Source organism: Magnolia sinica, chromosome 4 (genome assembly GCF_029962835.1).
Source record: "Magnolia sinica isolate HGM2019 chromosome 4, MsV1, whole genome shotgun sequence".
Taxonomy (NCBI): domain Eukaryota; kingdom Viridiplantae; phylum Streptophyta; class Magnoliopsida; order Magnoliales; family Magnoliaceae; genus Magnolia; species Magnolia sinica.
In genome coordinates, this window is record NC_080576.1 from 3,440,531 (window position 1) to 3,460,601 (window position 20,071).

A 20,071-nucleotide genomic window follows, 5' to 3' on the forward strand; every position below is an offset into this window, starting at 1 on the left:
GCATGTTGAATGTTTCATTTAAATCAAATAGGATACTAAGGAGAGAAACTCACGAAACAGAAGCTGATTTTTAACGGTCTTTTCGCATATAAACGCTCCAAAATATAGAGAAAAACACTTTTCTGAAACATGAGGAAGCAGGAAAGCTCCTTCACATCTAAAGCATGGATAGCAAAATTTGTCTATCTTGATTTTTTTTCTACAGAGAGAAGGTGACTCATAGATGGTTTCTATGGTTTGTTTGAATTGAAAAGCATTCAGTATTTCTGGTCTTTTGGGATGTTCTGTGGTCTCTCCTGGGATGAAGTTTGCTCATCTCCCCTTTATACTGTGTTGGCCTGTTCCATGGTTAGGATTCCACAGTCGCAATATATGAATTGGTGAATTTGGTAGATGTGTCTCCTCCTTGTGGGATTACAATCACCACCACTATCTTTTCTCTTCTAAAATTTAGGTTCTTAGATTCCTTTGTAAAAGGTCTGAAATTAATACCTGAAAATGATAGAGAGCATTACTTTTCTTGTTATACTTTGGTGGAACGAAATAGGATACAGTGTTTGGAAAGATTCCGCTGTCCAGAGAAAGAAAAGGTGTCTGGTTTGAGAAGAATATGGAATTTCAATCTTGTTCAGTTTTGGAGGTGGCAGTGGAAGATTTCTTCCAGTGGCATAGGGCTTTAGAATCAGTTATTAGGGCTAAGCGATGTGACCATATTGAGAATTTGGTTTCAAGAAGAATGTTCAGTAAATGATGTCAACTGATGGTATATTGTCCCTTTACTTATTTGACTGTGTGTATTGCATTTACTATTTATTTATTTATTTTTATGCATCTTTGAAGAACGACTACTTTAGTCTACCTATTCTTGAGCTGATTTGTTTGGCCTTAGCTATGGTTTCTGAGCTGTTGGTATCTTTTTGAGCATTGATATTAACATCACAGCTTTGTTTGGTTTTTTCTTCCCTGAAATGCTATTGCTATAGTTTAAAATTTCTTGCATTGCATATAAGCATCTTAAGAATGGGACTTCTTGCTTACACAATTCACTAAAATGTTTTCCGAGAATTGCTTCTACATTTTATTTTATTTTATTTTTATTTTTATTTTATTATTATTATTATTATTTTTTGTATAATCTGTTAGTCAAGCAGTCAAGGAGACTCTTTATTGACGTGTTCTCTATATGTGGAGGGAACATATTAATTTTGTTATGCAATATGACTCGATAGCTTGAAAATTTTCATGTGTTCTCTGTTGTTTTCTCTGGTTTTGTGCTGCATATCTGCCCTTAGTTAAATCCTATAGTTGTATCTAGTTATGGTGATTTTTCATGGATGATCTAATTTGCTTTCCTTGCCTTGATGTTTATTTTTCTTGCTTTCAGATATGAAATTTTCCAACTAATGGTTAATCTCTACACGGAGAGGTTTATTCAGATGCTTAGACTGCTCAGTGAGAGGGATATGCTATCAAATATAGAAATTTTAAAGGTATTATTTTATTTTTAGCAGACATCGAAATCTTGACATCATGGGATATTTAAGGTCTTAACCACGAAGGGAAAGGAATAATAATGCAAAAGGTATACAATGGAATCTGGATGATTTAGCAATCTTTCTCATGATAAGGAAGTTTCTGCCGTACAGATTTTGTCTCTCACGGTTAAAGTGGAGCTTTTTAGATGGGATTGGAGGTCACCTCCACAGTCATTGTGGAGTTTCTATGTTATATTAGCTTGTCATAATTAAGTCTGGTGTTGATTTTAATTCTCTTTACAGCCTTATTTCTTGCATGTAGGTAACTGGTTGGGTACTTGAATACCAAAAAAATCTGATTGAGCTTGGTGTTGATGAGTCTTTAGCTCAAGTTTGTTCAGAAAGTGGTGCAATGGATCCTCTTATGGATGCATATGTTGATCGGATGCAAGCTACAACAAGGGTAACTTTGTCGCCACCTCATGTCTTGGTTGTGCTATTACTTGATCAATCAAAAATAAGTAGTGGCGTCTCACCTGTTGCCATGTTTTCTGTAGAAATGGTACAGGAATATTCTAGAGGCTGATAAGGTAGACGCACCAAAGAGAACAGATGATGGGAAGCTATACACACCAGCTGCTGTTGATTTATTTAGGATTTTGGGGGAGCAAGTACAAATTGTTCGGGATAATAGCACAGATGTCATGCTATTTCGAATTGCTCTTGCTATAATTCAGGCAAGTTTTGTTTTGTCATGGTTTTGTTAGATACTGATGTTTTCACTCTTTGCCATTTGTACATTTTCTTTTCTGCTGTAGGATGTTTGTCCCTCTACTCAAATAGCAAATTTTTGTTGTGAATATGCTTCTAAGATAAAGACAATGATTCTAAAGAGGATAAAACAATTATTTTGAATAGGAACTTAAAATTGTGAGCATCTGATGGCTAGTTCTAGAGCTTGGGTAAGAGAGGAAGGTTGATGTCTAGTGGGCAGCCAATTGTGAAGCATTTGCGAATCTACCATTTCAAAGTCAATCCCTAATTTCCAGGGTGCTAAGATGATGCCGACTTGACAATTTCAGAAATTTTATGATTGACTTTCTCAGGAAAACCTATCATTTAAGGGAAAACATGAGCTAGATATAAGCTTCAGTGAAATTATTTGCTTCTAAGGGATTTGGCCTTGTAACATGGCATTTAACAATCACTTACTCCCTTGTCAAATGCAGATTGAAAATGATCAGTTCTTTGTATCTTTCAAAAAAAACAAAAAAGTTCTTTGCAGATATCTTTACTGTTTAATCACGATGAAAGTTTCTTGATTCATTTTGTCAAGAAGCATTTTGAGCTTCAAGCCTTTTGAGGAGTATCTCCTATTAGTGGCAAAGTCAGATAACTAGATCTGCAGTTTTGGTGATAGGCCTTTGTTTCTGGAACTTGAGTGCGCCATTCACATCAGTTGGTTCAACTATCCTTTGATGGTTATGTCATTTCTTTTTGTGATATTTGTCCACAATAATTTGCATACTTGGTTCAACTATCCTTTGATGGTTATGTCGTTTCTTTTTGTGATATTCGTCCACACTATTTTGCATACTTGTTTGTTAATCTTTCTTTACTTGACATGTAATTTTGCATTCCTTGCTGCCTTTGTTTTTCTTTAGGTAATGATAGATTTTCAAGCAGCTGAAAGGCAGAGACTTGAGGAACCAGCTTCTGACATAGGTTTAGAGCCTTTGTGTGCAATGGTCTGTGGCTCTTTGGATAATTGTCAATTGTTATTGCTTGCAAAATTTTGGTTTATTCATGTAGACAAGTTTATTGACTGTATGTTGTTGTTATTTGTTGCTTCATACCAGATCAACAACAATCTGCGCTGCTATGATCTTGCATTGGAACTCAGTAACAGCACCATGGAGGCTCTTCCACCTAACTATGCCGAGCAGGTTTTGATTTATTTCCATTAGGATTTCTGCTTCCCCCCTATTTTTTTTTTCTTTGATGTCTTGCAGACTAGTGTTAAACAAGTAATATTTTTTCTTCAGATTTTAAAGAAAATTTGCTGAGAATTTTCAGTTGAGAACTTGAACTTATGGCACTCTTCAAGTGCGATTTTTTATTTTTATTTTTTATTAATAAAAGTGAATAGACTTGTATCTCTTCTAAGAGTGATTTTGTTTTAATCAATAAAAGCGAATAGACTTGTATCTCTTCTCTATTTTTTCTGAAACCTTTTTAAGTTGTGTTAGTAAGTTTCAAAATTTAGAATATGATGATGATGATGATTTTCTTATCGACATTTTTAACAATACATGCAAACCAAATACAACTTAACCCGCTGTCATTTGTCAATGTTAGACCTAGACACAATATTTCATTTTGCATAAATAGAATTAAAAATAGGAAATATTGGTAAAAGGGAAACAATTTTAATTAATTCAGGAGATCAAATTTTCGCCTTAGCATGCATAAATGGGTGACAGTGAAGGTCACAATCAATCATTTCATGCCTGTACAACATAAAAGCAGAAAGCTTAAATCATCCTTGAGTAAATAGGTAAACATCGATTACAAATGAAGAAAAATATTGTATTCCAAAAGGTGCTTCAATATTATGAGCTGTGATCCAGTACGAAATTTGCATCCCTCATTACAATGCGAATTTATGTGGGCCCTGGTGGGCAATTATTATGAGCCATCAGCCATGGAAACTATGCTTCTTATAGTGTTGTGGGCGATTTGTAAGGAAAGAAACAGTAGGACTTTTAATAAGGCAAAGTCCATTTCCCAGTTGATTGAGAGAACTAAGGGATATTTTAGGGGTTGGGTGAGTCCTTGGAATTTTCAGGGCATATCTGATGATCTTTGCAAGGAATAGCCACAGATATTTTTGTAATATGGGTTATGGTATCCCCCTCTTTGGGTTGTATATTTTTGCAAGTGCGGGCATTTGGTGTTTGATAAAATATTTTACAGACATAAAAAGGTCTATGAAAAATGTATATGAGTCAATAAACTTGGTGCGTCAGAAAACTTGAAACATTTAATGAATTAATTGCATAACCTTTTGTACCATTGCGGATCTTTTCTGATTTCTTGCTGATTATTTGCAAGCTGCAACTTTTGGAAAGGATAAAGGAAATATGCCATTGAAGGTTTTCTGATATCTACCATGTGGGTGAACCATGTGAACATTTCCTTGATGTAATGGTGGTCATGCTTGCAAGTCAAGATCTCAGTAGATGGGACTCCTCTTGGACTGGCTGTAGCCCAAAATCTTACCGAGTGGGTGATCCTAACCTCATTCAATTGCCCACCTTTTACTTGTTATTTATAGTCCATTAAATTTCCTACGGAGTTCACAATTTGGATTGTTGAATTGATCTCATTTTTGGTTATTTCCTATCCAAGAGGTTGGGAATCAGTTTAATGGTCTGGATAAATGAGCACATGCATGGATTCTAGGGAATTGATGGGGAATATTGTACTCGAGTAGTGCAAGATGTCCTGTTAGTAATTCTTTGAAGTGTGAGTGCGTAACAAATCTGGGGTGTTCATTTGATAGGACACCTCATGAATGGATCATCATCCAAAAGATCTGTGGATTGGATCATCCTAACTGTTTGATTGATTGCCTAAGTTTCAACATGAGTCCACAAGATGTCCATTGGTGAAAGGTTTAGCAAGATCTAATAGGTGTGAATATTTGGTCTGGATGGACAGAAAAGTCGTCCGGTGGACATTTACATTGTTCACCACTTCATGGAGGTTAGGAAGACCCATATCATTGATGTTGGCATGAACTTTTGCTTCCATGAATTATTTTTTGCATGGCAATGCCATCGTACATTCAAGTGAATGATATAAATAAAATATCATAGCCAGTTTTTCCCCTCAGATTATCCATGCCTTAACGCTATTGATGTTGGGAATCATCTCTTAGAGCCTTATACGTAAATTATTTCTTCCGATTTTTTAATTCATTTTCCATCTTTGAGCTTGTATAAATATTCCCTCACGCATAAATTTATATAATAAAATGCCTTAATCATTTTCTTGAATAGTTGTTAATTGTTATTTCGCAGGTTAATTCTTGAATAGTTGCTAATTGTTATTTTGCAGGTTAATTTTGAGGATACTTGCAAAGGCTTCCATGAAGTTGCAAAGGTTTGTAATGGTTCCTTATATTTTATCTATTCTACTAGGAAAGCCTGCTGCTCGGAACTTAATTTTTGTGCTGATTTTATCCATGTGGAACTCTCTTTTAGAGCTTGAAAGATTTAGCAATGCACAATTTCCTTGTCTTCTGCAATTACTTGTATTTTTCAGATCAATTGAAAAAAAAATCTATTTTTCAGATGAAATCTTAAGATTGTCTTTAATATCTGGGTTACATGTTTCATTCATTGTGCATAGAAAACATTCTGTATTACTTTACATCACCTTGGTATCCTTATAATGATGTTTGTACCGCTCTTTTCATATGCTATACTTGTTTTTCCCTGGCAGGAAGCTGTGCACCAAACTGTTAATGTTATCTTTGAAGATCCTGGAGTGCAGGAGTTACTTGCTAAACTTTACCAAAAAGGTAACTTTTTCTAGCTCATTACATCAACTTGATCCTCTAGTACTTTTGTCACATATAATGTGGCAATACTTCTATCATCGTTGGGGGTTTTCTTCGCAATCCTAACCCTCTGCAAATCTTGGTCTGACTGACTTAGTTTTCATCTAGAGGTATTTTGGCAATGTTTTGTGGTAGACAAGTAGTCCAGGTATATATGCTTGTCTGGGTATTAGTCCAGAGCAGCAATATCTTCGAGTCTTGTGGGCTATAGAGGTCGTGTAAATGACATTCATCTAATGGAATCTTTTCTTCTGGATATATTTTAGTCCATTCGTTTCAATTGATAGCGGATGAGTACATTGCTATCTCAAGGACTGTGGGTACCTGTTGAGGCAAGAGATGCTTCTTGACCCTATGATTAAAGCTCTATAAGCTGACTCTGTTGCATTTACAAAAGAAAAGAAAAGTTGGTTGGATGGGTGGGGTGGGGCTGGTCAAGTTGTTTTTCCCATACTGTGTTATCTTATGGAAAATCTTCCACCGACAAGCTTGTCATGTCTTTGGGCTCTGAGGTGCCAGGTTTCCAGTCCCTGGTAAACAAGTGTTGGACTTTGTGGTCTTGTGGACAATGTGACCATTACATGTTGGGGTGTGAAGTTGCAAAGGGAGCCAGGCATACCAGGGCCATTTGGATACTTCTTGGTTTGCAAGCCTGCTTCCATCTCTTCACTGTTTGTTAACCCATGGTAGTTGGTTTCATTAAAAGAATGTGATAGATACAGTGTCAGAGTGTTGCATTAGCCATTTTATGACTGGACAAACTGAATAGTGAATGGTCTAATGATGTGCCAAACATTATTAAAGTGACAGTGACAATGGAGCCAACGATTTTGTGTCCACCATTTTCAAAGCAGTCATTTGGATTTCTACAGTGAATTTTGTCAGGACATGATTTCCTTAGTCCCAAGTTTCATCGCTTGCATGGATGCTAGTTGGAATACGGAGTCCAAATCTTCAGGAACTGTTTACTCATTACTTCCCTCTGAAGGTTGCCTTTCATTGTCTCAGTCATATAATCATTAAGGTAGGAAGAGGTGGCTGACCTCAAATGGATGGACATCTGCTATTGGCCACGGAGCATAATTAGAGCATCATCTTACTAAAGTGTCATTCCCTTTGCCATTGCTTTCGTCATCTCCACTTAGTTCTTAGAGAGGCTTAGCACCATCTTTTTAATTCACATATGTATAGATTATTTTTTGTATTGCATTTCATTTAATCAGTTCTCAGCAACTTCTACACTATCTTGATTGTAGTCCACAATCCTGGGAGCACTTTGGTTTATTTTATCAGGGGAACCATTTTTTTTTTTTTGAAAGATGATCAATTTATTCATAGAAGGCCGGAGCCAAATATACAGAAAACAGAGAAACATGAAAAATAAAATTACAACTCAATCCAACTGATCAGGAAGAGGGAAATAACGTTGGATATAACCGCCCAATCCATAACATAAGATTTAGCCTTTCTGAAGATTTCCAACAGCCCCCCTCACCTATTCCTGAAACAACGATCATTCCTTTCTAGCCATATGAACCACAAACCCACCACTAAACATAAATGCCATACCTTTTCTTTTCTTGTTTCTATGATCCCATTGACTCCACCATGCCATGCCAATATAAACTGGTCAATAGAGCTTGGTGACACCCATACGACCCCGAATAAGTAAAAAAAGCAATCCCAAAACCTCTGTGCGAATGGACCATGTATGAAGAGGTGATCCACTGTTTCCTCGTCTTGGTAACACATTAAACAAACATTCGGGATGATCATCCTTCTTTTACGGAGATTGTCCACTGTTAGCACCTTCTTTTTGCCCACTAACCAAGCATGCACCACCATTTTTGGAGGAGCCCCATGCTGCCAAAGAAAAGATGTCGGACACATGCCCTCATTGATGTTGACCTCACTTATATGCTTGTAGAAAGATTTAACCAAGAACTTGCCCAACTTATTCTTAAGCCATATAATTTGGTCCACTTCTGAAGGCACCGCCGCACCGGGGATACTTTGGAGAGCAGATCTATCACCCAAATAAATTCAACTCTGAATCAACTAGATCCTACGACAAGGCGGTGATCAAGTAACAGCCTCTCCTTGAATTGAATAGCATCTACCTACCTTCAAATCAGACTCTATAGCAATTCCTGCTAAAGGGGGAAACAGATTGCTCAGTTTTTGCTCCCCCACCCAAATATCCTCCCAAAATGTAATGGTCTTCCCATCCCCCAAATGGAAGCCTACCCTTGTCCACACCCTGCTTTTTATTGAAGCCACCACTTTCCATAAATATGATGCTCTGTACAGTGTACAGAGATGATGACCTAATCCACATACCCCTCTCATCCAACCCTTATTTCCTAGCTCCTACCTCTCTCCATATGGAAGTCTCCTCCACTCAACCTCCAAACCCATTTGCCAAGCAATGCTAAATTCATAAGCTCTCGTAATCCTGCCCCCCCATTGATCCAAAGGTTTACATACGTCGTCCCATTTGATGAGATGAAATTTCCTCTTATCTTCCGCTCCATTCCACGGAAAATCTCTCCTATTTTTTTTTTGAACCTATTTATCACAGATATCAGGGGAACCATTTGACCGGCTTATTATGTGATCCTTCTAATATTGTGTTAAAATGATGATAGATGATATAGTTGGTTGTCAAAGTAAGTTCCTACCTCATGCAAATTTATATAACTTTTTTTAGTGGCAAATTTCTAGAACTAGTGATGGCAATGATGGGATTCTGTGTTGTATTTATATGTTTTTTGCTAGAGAATAGCTTTCGAACTTTTTCTTCGATATATTTATTTATGAGTACATCATCCAGTTTTCGGTTTGATTCCTTTTTCAATTGCCAACAAAGAATTTATCTAAAACACACAAAGGGTAAGAAGTAAACAAGATCCATAAAGGCGATGGATTAGAGCTCCCCATATAAAGAGGAGATCTACCCTAAATACAAGGAAGATCTGTGGATCCCCTATAATGGATAAGTGTCCTCTACTAACATTCTTTGATTCACCATGAATCTGAACAATATGATGATGATTTAACTAGAATTGATTCTGATGGTTACAAAGTGCAGTTAACATGCTATTTTATCTATGTTATTAATGAGTTTATTTGGGCTATTGTTAAAATGATTTGAAGTTTATAACTTTGCTAACTTCTCGATTTTATTGGCATTGAATGGAGCTTTCGCTTTTATATTTCAGAATGGTCTGAAGGATTGGTTACAGAGTATCTAGTGGCAACATTTGGTGATTATTTCACAGATGTGAAGATGTAAGCCTTCTCCTTCTGCAGTATGTAAGGCATTAGAAACACACTGAGCCTTCACTTTCTGCGATTTCCTCCAACATCAAGTAAATGCACTCTTTCTGGAAATTATATGGTCCTTGACATGAGGCTTTGCATACTATAGTTTTGGTTTCCTGTTCTGAAAGTAAGGCCGTTGGTAAAGTGGTGATCAGATGTTGGTCTCTCGGGCCCCATCATGGATGGACTATGCCCGTAAATCTCCTTCAGAAGACAGTACTAACCTCTCAATTTGTGTCCTATAGACAGTTTGGAAAAGAAATGCAGACATCATCCAAATTCAACTGAAAGTCTCAATATTGGTGGCTAAATCTGGGCTATTTTTGGGCCATGGTCCATCCACTCTGGAATGCAACAGACTAATGGTTTGTAATCTTTGGATTACTTAACAGTTGGCGGCAAAAGTCAGAACTGAAAACTCGAGTATACTGTGCTAAGCCTCGCGTTGAGGATCTATAATTCTTCATGCTAGCAAACATGTTGACTATAGAAATTCTGATTTTGTGACCATCTGCCGAGTTTTCAGAATAAATTATCCCATTCAACCATATAGTTCTTTCTTTTTTTCTCGTGCTCTTTCTTGTATTAGATCTTTTCAAAACCAGGATTTTGTAGCCCTTTCAATTTCATCAAACACTATACTCAGTCTATATAGTAGCATTTTATGCATTAACAAGATAATTTCTGTAAATTGTCTTTTCATTTTAAAGGTATTTGTTCTTCATTATATTTGTTTGCCTGATTGATGACATTTTAATATCATGCCACCTTAATGTCATCAGCTGTAAATGGGTCAGCACATTCTTCTATAAATCTATTATAGCTTTTGCCTCCTCTTTCACACAATCAATGAAGTGTAGCATAATATTTTCAAAGATATGGGTTGGTTTCCTTGCTCGATGTATATTCTGAGCAATGGGTTGCTCTATGTATGTGCTGAACAAATAGTGGGAAACAGGTCCCTTGGACACATTTAAACATTCATCTATGATGTGAGCCAATCTCTAGGACGTGTAAAATGTACATCCAAACTGTGTGAATGTAAGCATTTGTCTATATGATATGAGCATATCTCCACTGAGCTTGACTCTTCAATAATGCTCAAGGGATGATTTTCTTGCCCGTGATGCCCAGATAGGAGATGGATGCAGAAGCGAAATGGGAACAGGATATGACTCCGGATTTCCTGAAATCCTGCACATGAATATGGAACTGGGTCATTATCATCATAACCTTGTCACAGCTATTTGGGGTCAACCATCTATATTTAATGATTTTAATAGAAAATTTTACACTGTATAACAATTTATTTTTATTTATTATTATTTTTTATACGTTAGTTTGAAGCTTGATCCCTTGGCTTCAGCCTTACAGACTTGATGGCATCACAACTACAAAAGGACCACGACTTTCAGTAATTTTAAGGAAATCATATGAAAAAAGGATTGCATCATTGATATAATTACACTTGCGCAAGGAACTCGGAGTCATAGTAATTCATCATGTGCGCTCGCACATGCATGCATGCGTTAATTTTTAAAAACATGTTACTTTTTTTTTTTTTTTGGAAGGTGAAGAAATTTATAAAGCAGAGCCAAAAAAGGAAAACAGATAAAAGGAAGAACAGAAAAAACGAACAGACACAAAACTGAAACTGGAAAAAACAGAAAAAAAAACCCCAAAGCTTAAACACAACAAATCAGTCCCAAGACTGACTAAAATCCCCAAACCCTAGAAAATCAAGGTGCCCAGTCCCTGAATAACAGGAGAACCCTATTAAACACTCCGGCTGAGGAGACCTTCAGGTTCTGAAAGCAGCGATTATTCATTTCTGCCCACACAGCCCAGAGGACAGCAAGGAGGAGGGTTTTCCACTTTTTCCTCCCTATCACACCGCCAGAGGCCGCATGCCAGGAGAAAAAAAAAGACCATCAATTGAGGGGGCCACAACCCAAGCAACTCCGACAAAAATGAGAACTCTCCTCCAGATGTTAGACGAGAAAGGGCAGTGAAGGAAGATGTGATCAACTGATTCAGCATCTTCCAAGCAAAGCACGCACGCATTTGTCAGGGGTAAGCATCTCTTTCTCAGATTGTCAATCGTAAGCACCCGATTCCTGCCAGCCAGGCACGCAAAGGCGACTACTTTAGGAGGGGTCCCATAGAACCATACAGCACCTGGATGACTACAGCGTGCGGAATGGGCCGAAGATGAAAGGAAACCATAGAAAGACCAAACCGCAAAAGAGCCTGAACTAGCATGATTCCAGACCAGCTGGAGAGGGAACATAACCCTGCAATCAAGAAAAAGAGCCATAAGATTCTCAAATTCAGGGTCTGACAGGTTCCTCCTGGAGCCAAACATCACTTTCAGCCTCTCTAGAAAAGCATTCAACCACTGTAATGTCTGGAGAAGGACAAATAACGGCAAGAGCAGGGAAGTCTACAGATAAGGGGTGGCTACCACACCAACGATCAGATCAGAATCTAATTCTCGATCCGTCACCCAGATCAAAGTGTGCTCCTTCAGAGACTTTGGGAGCCAGCTTAGCTATGCTTTTCCAGAGACTGGATTCTCTACTAATCACTGATTATATATATATTTTTTTTCTTTACAAACTTAAAATTTGACAATGCTACTAATATTTGCAGAATCTTTATAGTAGATTCTTTATGCATTGAAGGTTGATTTTACTGCACAAGAGAATTACAAAAGATCCCCTAAAGTTAGGAATATCAACTTCACAATCTAACTGCAAGTAGGTGAAACAGATGGTTGAGCATCAATACCATGATCTGTTAAAAACCACTGATACTGAAGAATATCTGCATTTGACTACCTGACCAAATAAACACTTATTGAGATGAATCCTCTCACACCTTGATATACACATTATTCATTGGAGGCTATTGTTTAGTCAACTGAACCACATCATCCCACCTCCATTTCAATTTGAGTTGGTCCATTGCATTCATTAGATTCTCACTTACAGTATATTTCTTAATAAAAATACTACACTATTCCTTTTATGCTGTAATTCTTGATGCTTACCATTACAGTATGGTCATACTTGATTATTCTTATTGTCATTAATAGAGCTAGGACTTCTGCAGTCCTGTTTTTTGAAGTGTGTGTGTGTGTGTGTGTGTGTGTGTTCCATCATAGTTTATTATTCTTATTGTCGTGGATAGACCTAGGACCTCCAAAGTCCTGTTTGTTAAAGCTTCCCTACTGCTATTTGTGCGTTTTCCATTGTACTTGATTATTCTTGTTATTGCCATGGATAGAGCTAAGACTTCTACAGTCCTTTGTGTTGAACCTTCCCCACTTCTATTTTCTTAAGGTACATCGAAGACAGATCATTCAGGAGGTTTGTTGAAGCTTGCTTAGAGGAAACAGTGGTCATTTATGTGGATCACCTCCTTACACAGGTTTCCAATACTTGAAGATAATTTGTTGTCTCTCTGTTTTTTTTTTTTTTGGAGAATTCGCTAATTTGAGCACCTTGAATGCCTCTATGTTTTGTTCAATAACATGGTGATATCGTGTTGACTATTTGATCTGTTAGAGGAACTACATCAAGGAAGAAACAATTGAGCGGATGAGGCTGGATGAAGAAGTCATTGTGGACTTCTTTAGGGAGTATATCAATGTAACGGTGAGTGCCGCTCCTTGTTTAAGAAGACAGTCTTCAACCATGCTGGCACCTTCAAATTTTTTCCATGCCATGTTACAGTACCTCTTAATTACTTTAGTCTTGGAATGTGTGAAGGAAAATCCTTACGGCGATGAGTTCATAGGCAACATCAAGTTAGCTTAGTTGTAACAAAACGACTATTTATCTCCCCACAGCTGTGAAACATGCACCCCACCTTAATAGTTCCAAGGCTGTGGCCTCTTCCTCACTTTGGCATGCAAAAATCCTCCTTTTCTATCTTTCCTGTTTCATTATGTACAGCTTTCCTGTTTATACAACACTAAACTTTCATTCAAAAAAGGGAAACATATGCACGTGAGATTATTTTAAGGTGAACTTTCAGTTGCGACTTGCAATTCCCTCCAAGAACATGTGATAACTGAAGCGAAAGACTTAAAGGCTGTCAATGACCATGTGGGATGGGCAATTCAGCAACAACCAAAATTCAAGTCTGTTGGGTACTGTTATAAAAGCAGTTGTTTCATATCACTGATTAAATTTGGTCCTAGCTGTCCTTTGGGCGGAGAGATATAATTGAGTGTTTAGAAATCATAGTATCTTGTCTGCTGCTGTGTTTTCTAAGGTCCTATTTCCGTTTCGAGATTGGGTGTTGTAAGCTTTTGGGTTGGCCGGGGGTCGGGCCTTTTTTTTGTGTGTGTAGTCTTTTGGGTGGTTTCTGCCACCTCTTTTCAATAAAGGTTCTTTATCTTCCAAAAAAGAAAAAAGAAAAAAAGGTCCTGGCTGATTGAGTTGATGCTGATGAACTCGAAGCAGACACTCATGAAAAACAGAAGCTCTATGGCACTAGTGCAACTTCTTGTGTGATCCGACGACGTGGATCTGCCAGTGAAGGTCCTCCAAAGACTTTAACCTAGTATTTTTTTGGTGGAAGGCAGAACTTTTATTTAGGAAAGGCCAAGGCCTTAAAAAAATTACAGAATAGACCAAGAAAGAGGAAACACAATTTTCAGCTAATGCATGTGAACTATTGCTCATTCCACTACATTTGATTTTTCCCTATTGAACACTTCTGGAATTCACCGACTCCGATTCCTGAAGCAGCGATTATTTCTTTCCCCCATATAAATCATTTGCCCACTCCAACCTAGTAATATTAAATTTGATATTAGTATAATGTTAGAGAATAAGATACATATGTATAGCTGTACATACTATAGATAGCTATAAAGATGGATGCATGTATATCTGTTAAGATCTCTACAAATCTCCCACGTGTATACATTTTGGTCATTCTCATCAACGGAACACACACAACATTCTCACATAACGTAGCCTCTAAATTCTAACATGGTATTAGAGCTGGTCATCCGTCCTCTGAACATTGTCATCCATCTCAAACATTGATCCTTTCGTTCTGCTCCATTTACCTTTATCATCCGTCTATTTGTCTATCTGGCTATTGATTGCGTCTACAATCCAGCAACTTCCAGCCATCCAAAATCCATCTTCTGGCCTTTTGAAACACATCTCTAAACCAACTTCATCACCCTCTATGATGGACCATAGAGCGTCAGTTAAACCATAGGTCCTCAAATCTTTTCTTACTATGGTATTACCTCACCCACGTCCTTTTGGGCTTTCCGTTTGCCCTTTTAGTGCCTTCATCTTGAGCCAACTCACTTTTGAACTAACTTTTCAAATTTTGCTTTGCGTAGAGATATGCTTCTAAATATCTTTTTTATTTCCCAAGAATAGTAGCCAAAATATCAAGACATTTTTTAAAGCCAACATATACAAATAATGGCGGGTGACATAACATTGTCTAAGATAGTAGTAGCCACAATGTCAAGAGGTTTCCTTCTTTCATTTTGATTGGATTTGTTCTTATTTCAACCTTGCTTAAATTTTGCTGCAGAAAGTTGAAAATAGAGTGAGGGTTCTGAGTGATCTAAGGGAGCTTGCTTCGGCTGAGAGTCTGGACACTTTCACTCTTGTCTATACCAACATCCTCGAACTTCACCCTGACTGCCCGGTGAGTTATCTCAGCCGTGTGGACTTGAGGTGATGATGTAGTGATTGGTCACCATAGTTTAGAGGGCATTACTATGGCTCTACTCACAGGAATCCTACTCCCCCTTTTGTGTGCAAGATCTGAGCCATTCATCAGATGGGTCTCACTGTGGACGTGCCATGGCCCGGCCAAATCAGGTTGATGATCTGCTCATCAGGTGGGCCATGCACGTACAATGAATATGGTCTGTTGTGCAATTTTAATATGCATTTTCTTGTACCTGTGGCACGCATGATGACCAGAGCAGCCTGAGTTTTTGGGCCAGGGAACATACAGTGGGACCCACCATACGAACCTGGGTCTTGCATGTGCATTTGCACACTGGGAGAGTGGGTTAAATCCTATTCTCATGCGTAGCCATTCACACAGTATCTTGAAATCACCTACTTCCATTGCTGAATGGATTTTTTTTTCCCTTCATTTACAATATTTAAATACTTCTTAAAAGCTTTGTGGGTGACATGGCCATAGCATGCCGTAATGGGAGGTCACCCACATGATACTCTAATCTTATCCTTTTCAAGTCTGATTGATACTTGGAAATTGCAGCCTGATGTCGTGGAGAAAATTGTGGGATTGCGAGAAGGAATTCCACGGAAGGATGCCAAGGAGGTAATGGCACCCTTATATGAACCCAAAATCATCAAAACCTACATCAGATTCTAAAAATTTAGGAAAGCTTCCTCAATGAAATGATAGTTGTACCATTCGAAATTCTTTGGAACAAGTTGCAAGAAGCATCTGGCCGTGACGGTATTTCACCATAGTTGGGCGCATAAACAAACCTGAGTTTGGGAATTCGCAACGGCGAAACTGAAATAGAGTTCCTGTAAACAAGAAGTTTTTGACTTGTTTGTAGGATTTTCTTAGAAGTTAGAGCAGAGATAGTAATGGTTATTAATGGAAAAAAAAGAAAAAGAGAGACCATTTTGTTAAGCAAAAGGTCATTACTAAACTTGCAGTTAGGGGTGTAAATGAATTGGGCTGATGCTTGTCCAAGCTCAGCATGTAAGCTGAATATTGGTGTCTAAGCCTTGGCCCATCCAGTCCATTAGCTACAGATCCAGTCCAAGCTGAAGACTGCTTGCTAGCCTAGCGCCCATCCCATCAGTATCGAATCTGTTGTTTCAGGGAAGGATGTCCTGTTGGGTCTTTGGGCATGCACTATTGTAGCTAGCATGGAGCTATATCTATAGTCGCGAGGAATACCGAATAGCATATAGATCTCCTTTTTATAATTCATATTCAGTTGTTAGTCAACATATTTTCAATAAGCATTGACTAACACATTAATATTAAAAAGGAGACTGGTATGGTAATCTGCATGACTACATGGGAACATATACATGTATCTCCGTACTATCTAACAAATATTCTCAAGCCCAAGTCAATCTTATTTTTTATTGTATTTGAAAAATCATGCCCAGGCTCGGCCTTGCTGACCTCTATGCTCAAGTCTAGATCCAGCCGAACATGGGCTAGGCGTGGGCCAGACAGGCACACTTTCACCCTTATCTGTGGTTGTCATATAAATTAGCCATCATAGCCTTTTCTTAAGATATAAATAATAAATATTCATACGAGCAGTTAACAGCGTTTCCAACGGATCCATTAAGATAGTCCTCTAAAATACCCGTAGGGGGCAGTTCTTCGCTCCTTCCCCATCTTACTTTTAATGAATGATTGGGGCACTGTTTGGAGGTTTTATTTATTTATTTATTTGACTGGTTGGCTTGCTGTACTGGTAAAACAGGTTGTACAGGAGTGCAGAGAAATATTCGAGAACTCCCTTGTGGATGGCAACCCCTCAAAGGCAGGATTCGTCTTTGGAAAGTTGAAATGCCTCTCATCTTCCAAAGGCTATCTATGGAGGAAGCTTGCTTAAAAACAATTGCATGTAGTCTTTTCATTGAAAACGTTGAGAAACTTGGCTGTTTGCTCTTATCAGTCAAACTCTGGACAATCAGAAGTTGGGAAGTCACCGAGCTTGATTTTTCCACTGTTATTAATATTATTTTTTAAAATTTTTTGTTTTGTTCATATAAATATTTCACTTCTTTTCAGATAATTCGTTGTTCTTCTAGTCTTACAGGCTCTTTAGACGAAGCAGCTTCAATCAAGTCAGTTAGGTTCTTTCTTCTTTCAGGCGGGGAATAATTTTGGGATAGAAAGGGCTGCCCTTTTCTACACCGTCTTTTGTTTTTGGTCTGGAATGTTTGTAGAAGCCAAACGGTCCATTTGGATTCAAACCCTTTTATTGGAAAAAAATTAAAAAGGTTAGTCTCCTGATCTAGTCGAGTCGGATATGACTCAATACTCCCCTGAGGCTGATCAAGGATTAGAGTCTCCTGTGGATAGTCCGGTCTTTTCTGCAAGGTGGAGACCCCTGCCTGAAATTAAAATAAAATAAAAAATATGAAGTGACAACTTTGCTATTTTGTACTAATAAATTAAAAAAAAAACATTGGTACTTTGGCAGAGGGTACCAACCTTATTTACTGTCTCAAGGTGTGGCTGCCCGAAGTGGCCCCCAGTGTGATGTTCAAGTGAAATTGGAAATTCACCCCGAAGATCATTTTAGCTGTAGGGTCCAAAAATCAGCCTGGTACGTGATTGTGGGCCATATCAAGGGAAACAGTTTGGAGAAGGATGCCCACCCTTGATTTTTTACATGGCCCACTGAGATGCTTATGAGAAATCCACTCTGATCTCGCCATTTGATGAGTCATACCAAATTAGGGGCAAAAAATCATGCCGAAACTTGATTCAGGTGGGCCACCCCAAAGGAAACAGTTGAGGAAAGATGTCCACCCTTGATCTGCATCGAATTTATTTGTCCTGAGAACGGAAGCCTCTACCATACCTGTCGCATGCAGTGGATAAAACACTCCGGCCCTGTGGGACCCACCGTATCGTAAATGTGACGTCTAATCCGTCCATCAGGTGCGCGTCATAGTTTCCAACGATTGGACTACACATTATTTTGATTATAAAAAAAAAAAAAAAAAAAAAAACCTCAAGTAGGCTACACCACTGGCAAAATTACCCCTATGTTGAAGCTTTGTGGCCTGCGTGAGTTTTGGATAATCTCATTTTTTGAGTGTTAGTTAATGCTTGCTGAGGCATATCAGATGAGCAGATTGGATGGAATGTACAACCAAGGTAGGACTTACGAACAAACATACGGACGGTTGTTCCATCTCCCTTCCTGTCTTGAGGTAGTGTGGCTCACATGAGTTGAGGATCTGGTTGATTTTCTGCCTCTGGGCCTAATATCGAGGGACACACCTGATGCGTGGAGTAGATGTAACACACGCAACACTTTGGCCCCAACGGAATTGGCCTGTTTTACTCGCTGTTAAAGTAGAGGATTCGTTCCGCGCTTCATGTTTTTTTTTTTTTTTGCCAATACGATAAGGAATCTGAACCGTTTGGTCAAAATCTAATAAATTCTCAGTAATTGATGAGGTCACCTTTTTTTTTTTTTTTTTTTACACGCACACACACACGCCACGAGCACGCCGTGGGATTTCACCACTGGTGGGTACTCGAACCCTTGACCCGGTGTTGAAACTCCCGGGAGTCTACCACCCAGGTAAGAGTAAGGACCCAATTGATGAGGTCACCTAATCCTTTCCTGCTTAAGCTGTATCTCGCGACAATGTAAACTAGCCAACTTATAGGAGTGGCCCACTGATGAATGGACCAGCCTGGATTTGTTTTGGACAGCATGCTCATGTCGAAGCCCGGCCTGTTAAACGGCCTCGATGTCAGGTAGATCTTTAATCTCTCCGTGTGGCTTTTCATTGTGGGAATCCTAACTTGGTGAACCACCTAATGCTTGGCCCTGACCCTAAACATCAAGCTGATCAAGGAGGCCTCAGTCTAAGAACATGTAAAATCATACCTAAAACCTCTAAATTACACCTGAGTTTCAGAACAGCGAGAATTTGGGAAAATCCCTTGATTTTTTTGGTGATTGACGTCAGATGAACGGATTGGATGGCATATATAAACCACAGCAACTCCAAACTCAAATAGCTGTGGCCGTCCCATCTCATCCCAAATCTTCCCTACAGTGTGGCCTACTTCACCGGTCTAATTTTTGGGTTCCAGCGTGAACGTGAGGCAGTGCACCTGACGGACAGGATGGATGTCGTGAACGTGGGCCCCACATGTCGCTCAATAGAGAAGCTCTAAGCTATAAGAACGATCAGACCTCCAACATCGGAAGGCCTAGATTGTTTTGCTGGTTTGTGTGTTCAAGTTACATCCATATATGAATGGACCAAACTTCAGGGTGGATGGTTTTGGTGCGATGGTGTGGAGATAAATAGAAAACTTGCATCGAACGGACCACAATGAAGGCTTGCGTACATCTCAATGTACCACAAGGCTACCATAACTATTTAAGGGGCCCATAATGATGTAACATGTATCATGTCTGTGCAATATCTTATAAGTTGAAAAGGTAAGGCTAGTGGACACAAAAATCAGGTTGATCCACTCATTAGCTGGGCTGCATGCATGCATGCATGCATTGCATGGATTGAGTGCATTTGTTGTATGGTAATGATATCCATCGAGCATCCGTTGTTTTATGCAGAGCGGCCCACCTAATATGGTTTGGCTGATTTCTGTGGTCACCGATATTCAAGGCGGAGGCTACCTTTTCAACGTCTCGGATGATGAGTACACATATCACATTTGGCCATATCCACTTACTGGAGAATGTCCTTGTGGTCCATTGAGATTGGTAAACTCTTTCTGTGCCTCAATGTCATTGTGGTCACGTGGCATACGTGGATGAGATCGAAACCGTCAACTTCATATCACCAACAGTGAATAGGCCATGGTCCAAAGATCACAATTTTTGGACGATTCTAGGCACTTGGCGGCATGCGAATGAACACAG

At 38.7% G+C, this 20,071-nt stretch overlaps 1 protein-coding gene across 4 annotated transcripts in view; it reads left to right on the forward strand.

Moving 5' to 3' along the window:
- LOC131242175 (exocyst complex component SEC6-like) overlaps positions 1-17,239 on the forward strand; it is a 40,347-nt gene extending 23,108 nt beyond the window's left edge. For 3 of the 4 annotated variants that reach the window (XM_058240644.1, XM_058240642.1, XM_058240643.1), the window contains 13 exons: positions 1,385-1,490; positions 1,798-1,938; positions 2,033-2,212; positions 3,140-3,223; positions 3,335-3,421; positions 5,598-5,642; positions 5,985-6,063; positions 9,324-9,393; positions 12,771-12,858; positions 12,996-13,085; positions 15,001-15,117; positions 15,706-15,768; positions 16,910-17,239. In XM_058240644.1, the coding sequence (XP_058096627.1) occupies positions 1,385-1,490; positions 1,798-1,938; positions 2,033-2,212; positions 3,140-3,223; positions 3,335-3,421; positions 5,598-5,642; positions 5,985-6,063; positions 9,324-9,393; positions 12,771-12,858; positions 12,996-13,085; positions 15,001-15,117; positions 15,706-15,768; positions 16,910-17,041 (1,282 nt within the window). In that variant the 3' untranslated portion in view covers positions 17,042-17,239. The remainder of the gene's footprint in view (positions 1-1,384; positions 1,491-1,797; positions 1,939-2,032; positions 2,213-3,139; positions 3,224-3,334; positions 3,422-5,597; positions 5,643-5,984; positions 6,064-9,323; positions 9,394-12,770; positions 12,859-12,995; positions 13,086-15,000; positions 15,118-15,705; positions 15,769-16,909) is intronic. The other variant, XM_058240645.1, reaches the window with a different exon arrangement.
- Positions 17,240-20,071: the final 2,832 nt, after the last annotated feature.